Source organism: Ctenocephalides felis, unplaced genomic scaffold, assembly GCF_003426905.1.
Source record: "Ctenocephalides felis isolate EL2017-DRISC unplaced genomic scaffold, ASM342690v1 CF-g0.4_SCAFFOLD_01492, whole genome shotgun sequence".
In the NCBI taxonomy this organism is placed as follows: Eukaryota; Metazoa; Arthropoda; class Insecta; order Siphonaptera; family Pulicidae; genus Ctenocephalides; species Ctenocephalides felis.
The window spans coordinates 59,791,791-59,802,062 of NW_020537646.1; the positions used below are offsets into that span (position 1 = coordinate 59,791,791).

A 10,272-nucleotide genomic window follows, 5' to 3' on the forward strand; every position below is an offset into this window, starting at 1 on the left:
GTTAAAATGAAAATGCACTTTTTGGCATATTTTTCTCAAACACGGTACTCTGAAAGATCTCACTTGTATAATTATATATTTATTGGTATTTATAAAACATTTTCTAGGTATATGTTATTTAAATTTAGAACCTAAATATTGTATCGATTAAATGGACATTTTGTCGAATACCATTTTCTCAGTTATAATTTCCTAGAATTTATCGAAGAATAGATAGTACCAACGATGTGTCAAAAATCAGTAAAGTTAAGCATTGTTTAACAACAATATTGAAAGTAGAGGAAAAATGATGTACAACCAGCTATAACCTTGATTTGATAACGGTAATCTTTGAAATGGGGGAGATAAACAGTAATCTTTGAAAATCCATAATAAAAGTATTTTCTTCCGTTGGTAGTTTTTTAATATTAGTTAAAAATGTAATTATTTTGTAAAATACCTTTAAAATTATAATATGGCTTTAAACCTTTTTACTACCTGCCCGTTTCAAGTTACCCCGCCTAAAGGATAATAAGGTCTAGATTACGAATTTTTGAAAGACATAAAAAAGCTCATTTCTACAATGATAAAGTAGAAGGCAGTTCACTGAAAGTACTCAGATAATTGTTCGTTTGATATGTGGTATTTGTTGTGACATAATTGTTATGGTTTTCACAATATAGTTTATATTCGCTCAAAGTAAAATTAGACCTTTGTGCCTCGCCCTGCTTTACATATATACTTTTTATTAAATTTACTTCAATTCATCGAATGTTACTTGAAACTTTTCAAAAAGCAGGTCAAAGTAGAAATAATTAATTCATTTTCTATCTCTCCTAGCAGAAATTTGAAAATTCTTTATAAGCTCAGTAGAATTATTTACAATTATACACAAACTTCAGAATCCAAAAAGAATCTGAAATCAAAAGTCGAAAGACCAAAAAAGTTGTTTTTGTATAGAAAGTGTATAAATCTTTCAGTTTGATTGTATTGACAAAATATAGACAAACTAATGGGGTTTATTGTTTTTATAATACCTAATTATATACAGCATTCAAAAAACACATCCTTATGCACTTAAAGTATTAATATTTTTGATTCTGTAGAAATGGTTTAGGATATATCTTATTTTTCAAAACATCGATTGCCGGGTCAGCTAGTCTTATATATGAAAATGGAGCTCTCTTTCAAATGTCTAAGTAAAACTCGAGAACGTCTAAACCGATTTGGTCAGTCTTAGTCTTAAAAAATTTGTGCCAATCCAGAGAAAGTTCAAAAGGTGAGAAATTATTTCAAATCCGCGTAGAAACTTTACATTTTTAATTTGAAAATTTTTGTTAAAGCGTCAAGCGTTTTTGACAAATGATGTTCGATTATGTTTAATAGGATGTTTTACGTGAATAATATTTAATTATGATTAAATTGTAGCAAGTAGTTTTTTTTTGTAGTTTTATTTATATACAAAAACGTTAGTAAACGGGCCGCAAGTGTTACTAGAAACTCAAAATATCAACTTTTTTGAAATGTTAATTTGAAAATGCACTTTTTGGCATATTTTTATCAAACACGGTGCTCTGAAAGATTTCGTTTGTATAATTATATATTCATTGATATTTATAAAACATTTTCTAGGTTTATGTTATTTAAATTCAGAACCTAAATATGGTATCGATTTTGTTATGGTTTTTACAATATAGTTTATATTCGCCCAAAGTCAATTTAGACCTTTGTGCCTCGCCCTGCTCTACATATATACTTTTTATTAAATTTACTTCAATTCATCGAATGTTACTTGAAACTTTTCAAAAAGCAGGTCAAAGTAGAAATAATTAATTCATTTTCTATCTCTCCTCGCAGAAATTTGAAAATTCTTTATAAGCTCAGTAGTATTATTTACAATTATACACAAAATTCAGAATCCAAAAAGAATCTGAAATCAATAAGTCGAAAGACCAAAAAAGTTGTTTTTGTTTTGTTTAGAAAGTGTATGTTTTCTATAGAAAGTGTATAAACCTTGCAGTTTGATTGTATTGACAAAATATAGACAAACTAATGGGGTTTATTGTTTTTATAATACCTAATTATATACAGCATTCAAACAACACATCCTTATGCACTTAAAGTATTAATATTTTTGATTCTGTAGAAATGGTTTAGGATATACCTTATTTTTCAAAACATCGATTGCCGGGTCAGCTAGTCTTATATATAAAAATGGAGCTCTCTTTCAAATGTCTAAGTAAAACTCGAGAACGGCTAAACCGATTTGGTCAGTCTTAGTCTTGAAAAATTCGTGCCAATCCAGAGAAAGTCCAAAAGGTGAGAAATTATTTCAAATCCGCGTAGAAACTTTACATATTTAATTTGAAAATTTTTGTTGAAGCGTAATGTAAATAAAACAATGGACGGTGGCTAATACGTAAAATGTCAAACGTTTTTGACAGATGATGTTCGATTATGTTTAATAGGATGTTTTACGTGAATAATATTTAATTATGATTAAATTGTAGCAAGTAGTTTTTTTGTAGTTTTATTTATATACAAAAACGTTAGTGAACGGGCCGCAAGTGTTACTAGAAACTCAAAATATGAACTTTTTTGAAACGTTATTTGAAAATGCATTTTTTGGCATATTTTTCTCAAACACGTTGCTCTGAAAGATCTCATTTGTATAATTATATACTCATTGTTATTTAAAAAACATTTTCTAGGTTCTATTGTTTTTTATTTATGTTATTTAAATTCAGAACCTAAATTTGGTATCGATCAAATGGACATTTTGTCGAATAACATTTTCCCAGTTATAATTTGCCAGAATTTATCGAAGAATAGATAGTAATATATGGAGGTCCAGGGTTAAAAAGGTCCACCACCGATGTACCAAAAATCAGTAAAGTTAAGCATTGTTTAACAACAATATTTGAAAGTAGAGGAAAAAAGATGTATAGCCAGCTACAAACTTGATTTGAAAACGATAATCTTTGAAATGTGGGAGATAAACGGTAATCTTTGAAAATCCATAATAAAATTTTATTAAATTTACTTCAATTCATCAAATGTTTCTTGAAACTTTTCAAAAAGCAGGTCAAAGTAGAAATAATTAATTCATTTTCTATCTCTCTTCGCAGAAATTTGAAAATTCTTTATAACCTCAGTAGTATTACTTACAATTATACTCGAAATTCAGAATCCAAAAAGAATCTGAAAAACTTGAAACATAATCAATAAGTCGAAAGACCAAAAAAGACTAGGATTAGATTATACCATGTTTTCTATAGAAAGTGTATAAATCTTCCAGTTTAATTGTATTGACAAAATATAGACAAACTAATGAGGTTTATTGTTTTTATAATACCTAATTATATACAGCATTCAAACAACACATCCTTAAGCACTTAAAGTATTAATATTTTTGATTCTCTAGAAATGGTTTAGGATATACCTTATTTAGCAAAACATCGATTGCCGGGTCAGCTAGTCTTATATATAAAAATGGAGTTCTCTTTCAAATTTCTTAGTAGAACTCGAAAACGGCTAAACCGATTTGGCCAGTCTTAGTCTTTAAAAATTCGTGTCGATCCGGAGATGGTCGGAAAGGTGAGATACTATTTCAAAATCCGCGTAGAAACTTTACATTTTTAGTTTGAAATTTTTAGTAGAAGCGTAATTTGAATAAAACAATAGACGGTGGCTAATACGTGAAATAATTTTGACAGATGATGTTCAATTACGTTTAATAGGATGTTTTACGTGAATATTATTCAATTATGATTGAATTGTAGTAACTAGATTTGTTTGTAGTTTTATTTAAATACAAAAACGTTAGTAAACGGGCCGCAAGTGTTACTAGAGACTCAAAATATCAACTTTTTTGAAATGTTAATATGAAAACGCACTTTATGGCATATTTTTCTCAAACACGGTGCTCTTAAAGATCTCATTTGAATAATTATATACTCATTGTTATTTAAAAAACATTTTCTAGGTTCTATTGTTTTTCATTTATGTTATTTAAATTCAGAACCTAAATTTGGTATCGATCAAATGGACATTTTGTCGAATGACATTTTCCCAGTTATAATTTCCCAGAATTTATCGAAGAATAGATAGTAATATATGGAGGTCCGGGGCTAAAAAGATCCAGCACCGATGAGTCAAAAATCAGTGAAGTTAAGCATTGCTTAACAACAATATTTGAAAGCAAAGGAAAAAAGATGTATAACCAGCTATAACCTTGATTTGAAAACGGTAATCTTTGAAATGGGGGAGATAAACGGTAATCTTTGAAAATCCATCATAAAAGTATTTTCTTCTGTTGGTAGTTTTTTTTAGCATTAGTTAAAAATGTAATTATAATAAGGCTTTATACCTTTTTGCCACCTGCTCGTTTCAAGTTACCCCGCCTATAGGGTAAAAAGGTAATAACAAATTTTTCAAAGACATTAAAAAAGCACATTTCTACAATGATGAAGTAGAAGGCAGTTTTCTGAACGTAGTCAGATGATTGTTCATTCAATATGTGTTATTTGTTGTGATATAATTGTTATGGTTTTTTCAATATAGTTTATATTTGCTCCAAGTCAAATTGGACCTTTGTACCTGGCCCTGCTCTACATATATACTATGTATTAAATTTACTTTAATTCATCGAATATTACTTGAAACTTTTCAAAAAGCAGGTCAAAGAAGAAATACTTAATTCATTTTCTATCTCTCCTCGCAAAAATTTGAAAATTTTGTATAAGTTCAGTAGTATTATTTACAATTATACACAAAATCCAGAATCCAAAAAGAATCTGAAAAACTTGAAACGTAATCAATAAGTTGAAAGACCAAAAAAGACTTGGATGGATTATACTATACTATGTTTTCTATAGAAAGTGTATAAATCTTCCAGTTTTATTGTGTTGACAAAATATAGACAAACTAATGGGGTTTATTGTTTTTATAATACTTTATTGTATGGAGCATTGAAACACATCCTTATACACTTAAAGTATTAATATTTTTGATTCTCTAGAAATTGTTTAGAATATACCTTACTTAGCAAAACAACGTTTGCCGGGTCAGCTAGTATATATAAATTAAATGTCTCCAAAAAAGAAATAGTAATATTGTATTATTTGCAATTATGCTAATTATCGTTTAAAATCTTGTTAATATGCAGACTGAATTTTTGTTCAAAGTCTTTTCTGAACAAGTATTTATATTTAGAACAGAACTAATAATTTTTATTCAAAACTGATAATTGTTGGTCAGCCTGCATTCTGTATTCGTATCCGCTATTTCTTTAAACTTGTACATAAACGTTGATCTGTACTACGGTATAAGTTCAATTGTACAGTGAAAGCATTGAGATATTTCATTTTATCCTCAATTTTGAAAATGGATATGTGTAGAGAAGATGTTATTCTTCTAATTAAACTGTATCAAAAATATTATGGAATCCTAAAAATTTCAAATGTATCAAATTGCTCGCAGTGTGCGTCGCGCACGAGACCAACGCATGCGAGCGTTGCGAACAGGATTCGCCACACAGATTCGTGCAGTAGGTCGCGGCATAATATTGTCTAGGATTTTGTGTTTAGACCATAGACCATAGGAAGTTGTCTCCGAACAAATGTATATTACATATTACCCTGTTTTGGAAAGGACTACTATTTTTAGCGACAAAAAGATGTCGCTACTAGTTTCAAAATATGAACGTCAAAATTACTCGCTTAGATTTGCACGCCATCGCCATTTTGTATCAAAGTTTGTGGTTTGCATGTTGTTTTGTTGTTTCTGTAATTAATTGTATTCAAGTAAGCATTTATGTGAAATTTAATATGGCATAATGTAACGCACCAACTTGTGATAACTTCAGAAATAATATAAAAATGCACTTCTTTCCGGCTTTATGAAGTGAACAAATTAGAAATGTCCAATTATATTTCACAGAATATTTCTCACGTCTATAGTTCGCAGTGATATAAGAAGAGAAAGACAATCTGATATATGACCAGGAGAACACTCTGCAACTCCAGTGGAAAGGGTAATAATAATTCTAAATATTTTAATACTATTTGCTATTACGACTTGATATTATATTACAACATGTTATGTTTATTAGATGTTCTTGGGAATACAAATTGCAGTAGAATCTAGTGACTAAGGATAGGAGTGTCACATCCATTATATGTTGAGGGAGTTAAGAAGGATAGACAAAGAATGCAATAATTTTAGGGTTAAATTGCAATAGAGTATAAAATGCTCAGATATATTTTTAACATTCCAGCCGAAAGGACTGCTGCACTGTTCTATTGACACAATCGAATCATAAGACATTCAAGATTTTGTAGAATGCATCTTTATTAATGATTGATTGGAAAGCAAAATACCTATCAAATGCAAAGTTAATGTTAAAGAAGAATGACTCATAAATGAATTTTAATTCTTGGAATTTAGTTTTTTATCAATTTTGATATCAATATATATATTTTATGTCTGTAGGAATTAACTTTTTAAATTTGTTCATTATTTGTCGTTCTATTGATCGTTCCTTTTTAAGTTTAACATTTTATTGTAAATGCTTCTACACAATCTTTGTAGTTGTTATATATTATTGATCATTAAGTAATTCATATTGATTGTTCCTTTTAAGTTTAAGATTTTATTGTATAAGCTTCTACACAATCTCTGTCTAGTTGTTATATATTATTGATCATTAAGTAATTCATATTGATCGTTCCTTTTAAGTTTAACATTTTATTGTAAATGCTTCTACACCATCTCTGTGTAGCTGTTATATATTATTGATCATTAAGTAATTCATATTGATCGTTCCTTTTAGGTTTAACATTTTATTGTAAATGCTTCTCAACAATCTCTGTCTAGTTGTTATATATTATTGATCATTAAGTAATTCATGTTGATCGTTCCTTTTAAGTTTAACATTTTATTGTAAATGCTTCTACACAATCTCTGTCTAGTTGTTATATATTATTGATCATTCAGTAATTCATATTGATCGTTCCTTGTAAATTTATCATACCATTGTGAATACTTTTTTTAGTTACCTATAATTGTAAAATTATAATACTTATTATTATGTATATGTTGATTATTACATTTATAAAAATTTTAATTGTTATTTAAAAATGTTTGTGATATATTTGAAAATATATTTTGTACTTCGTATGTTTTTTTTTCAATTCCAATATAAGAAATTATTTAGGTTTTCTTATTCTGAATTACGTATGCGAACCATATCTAGGAATAATACCAGCGGTTGATTTATATACTGAACAAGGGCTGCCTCCTTCAGATCGCTAACAATATTAAAATGGAGGTAATGTCATTTATGTTTACTTCTAGCGATCTATTTATGTTTACTTATCTATGCCATAGACCTACGTATACTCATGGGGAGTTATCTCCGAACAAATGTATATTACCCTGTTTTGGAAAGGACTACTATTTGTAGCGAAAAAAAGATGTCGCTACTAGTTTCAAAATGTGATGGTTTCAAATGTCAAAATTACTCGCTTAGATTTGCCATTCGCCATTTTGTATCAAAGTTTGTGGTTCGATGCTGTTTCTGTAATTAATTGTATGCAAGTAAGCATTTATGTGAAATTTAATATGGCAAAACGTAACCCACCAACTTGTGGTAACTTCAGAAATAATATAAAAATGCACTCTTTCTGGCTTTATGAAGTGAACAAATTTTTCTCATGTCTATAATGACCAGGAGAATACTGCAACTCCAGTGGAAAAGGTAATAATAATTCTGAATATTTTAATACCAGTTTAGTTTAGATCGTCGAGCAGGTAAGATCGAAGAAACAAATAATAGTGAGTGATATACATTGTATACAATGGATTCGGGCCCGTACGGGGAAAACGGTAGATTGTTATCGCAAGATAACAATGGGAGTGACATAATAGTGCATAATACGGGTGCGAGCATTGCAAATGCAATGAATGCATCCATTTCAGATGGCCTTGTGTCATCGCTAAAATGTAGTGAAAATAGTGCAATTAAAGAAATTATTAATAATAAACAAGAAATTGATTTTTGTAATAAAGCATTAAGTGTAAAAAAGAGTATCGGAAATAAAAGTAAAGTTATTAAAAACGCTAAATCAGACGGAAAGAAGAAAGCTAACTCAAAAATATTAAAAAACTCGATTAAAACAACAGAAAATGTTAAAATAATAAATAATTATAATGAATTTATCTCGAAGAAAAAGGTTAAAAATTGGCATGAATGTATGGAAGCAGACACAGATGAAGAATCAAATTCTATGAACGATAGTGATGAATTAAATCAAAATTCTAATTTAAATGAAATTGATAATGAAATAGTGAATAAAATAAATACGAGTAATATGGAGCAATGTGAACAATTGTCTGAAAATAATCAGAATGCTGCTAGTATTCAAGAAAAAGTTACGATAATTTCCCCAAATAAATATAAAAATTTAAAATACTCCGAAAATGATATCGGACCATATTCCATTTATGTGGAATCCATGAACAGTATCAGTGGTAACTTAAAACAAATGACAATAGGAAGACTAATTTTTAAAAAATTTCCTCAATTTACAAATTCAATATTAGACATTAAAGCAATAGGAAGGAATCGCATAAAAATAACGGTTAATGACTACACAATAGCCAACTACTTAATTAACAATGATATATTTATTGAAAATAATTTAAAAACTTTTATACCAACACACTTGCTAATTAGGAAAGGGGTCATTTATGATGTAGACTCTGACCTAACAGAGGAAGAAATTATTACCAATTTATACTCGGAAGTACCCATTTTGGAGGTAAAAAGAATTCATAAAAAAATTGATAATGAACGCAAATCAACACGGGTTTGCATTGTAACATTTAGAGGACAGAAACTGCCTGAGAAGGTATCAATATTTGCAGTAAAATGCAGGGTAGCTACCTATAACAGAATGATCCAGTGTTTTAACTGTCAAAGGTATGGTCACGTGACTAACCAATGTAAAAGCAAAGCAAGATGCAGTCATTGTTCAGAGGAACATAAATATAAAGAATGTACAAACAAACAAAAAAATCCGACTTGTGCTCTGTGTCAAGAGGATCATAAGGCCATGGATAAAACATGTCCTAAATATGAAGAACACTGCAAAATAAAAATGACAATGGAGGAAAATAACTTAAGTTACATGGAAGCTAAATATCTATTAAATAATAAATCATATGCAAATGCTGTGGGATTTGTTTCCGGAGACAAATCAACATTCCCGGATCTTCCGGCAAAACAAACGGAATGTCTTACGAAAACAAGTCCGACAGGAATAATTAATAATCGAACAATATCTGATCAAAAACAACCTAGAATTAATATTGCGACTAAGTCAACATCGAAAAATATCACTGAGCGAGAATCAAGAAAAGACTTCATAAGTAATGGGGAAATAAGAAGAGACAAAATAAACATATCAAATAGTAAAGTACAACAACAAATACCTCGTAAAAAGTCTGAGGAAGAAGAGTTTCCATTGGAAAAAATTATTTCAAACATAAAATTCAAATTTAGAGAGAAGAAAGGTGATGTTCTACAAATTCTGAAGGATATAGTCCAAGACATCGAAAGTAAAATAAATTCATCTACCAGAAACAATAAATGACATTGAAAATCCTTCAATATAATTGTAGATCATTAGTTGCTAATAAAGAAAGCATTGAATATTTCTTATGGGAAAAGAACATCGCCATAGCCGCTTTTTCTGAAACGTGGTTCAAGCCCGATGTAGAGTACAAATTCAAAGGATACAAAATATTCAGGAAAGACAGAAATGATGGATACGGCGGAACTGCTATATTAGTAAAAAATAATATAGAATGTGAAAAATATGAACTTATAAACCAAAATGAAAACATGCAAATATGCGCCGTGTTAATAAAAACAGAAATACCTTTTTGTTTAATTTCAGTATACTGTTCAACCAGAGCTGAGATAGAATTTTCTGAATTGAGAAACATAATAACAAATATCTCAGAAAAAATCCTTCTTGTAGGAGACTTCAATAGTCACCACTTGGCATGGGGAAGCAACATGACAAACAAAGCTGGGAAAAAATTATACGAAATGATAGAAGACTATTCATTAATAATTCTAAATGACGGTCAACCGACTACTATGAAAAAAAATCATTGTAATGCTACAAGTATAGATTTATCGTTTTGCTCGAACAATTTCATGGATGCTATCAAATGGGAAATAAGTACAGAAGCATTGGGTTCTGACCATCTTCCAATCATTAT

The 10,272-nt window shown here is 29.2% G+C and overlaps 1 protein-coding gene across 1 annotated transcript; it reads left to right on the forward strand.

Moving 5' to 3' along the window:
* Positions 1 to 8,351: 8,351 nt before the first annotated feature.
* On the forward strand, positions 8,352 to 9,635 carry LOC113371460. Its single transcript, XM_026612084.1, has one exon. It carries the CDS (start codon positions 8,352 to 8,354, stop codon positions 9,633 to 9,635), a length of 1,284 nt encoding a protein of 427 aa, XP_026467869.1.
* The last annotated feature ends 637 nt before the right edge of the window (positions 9,636 to 10,272 follow it).

Excerpts from the sequence above, each read along its gene's own strand:
- LOC113371460 (XM_026612084.1), top strand. The coding sequence starts at position 8,352 with ATGGAGCAATGTGAACAATTGTCTGAAAATAATCAGAATGCTGCTAGT.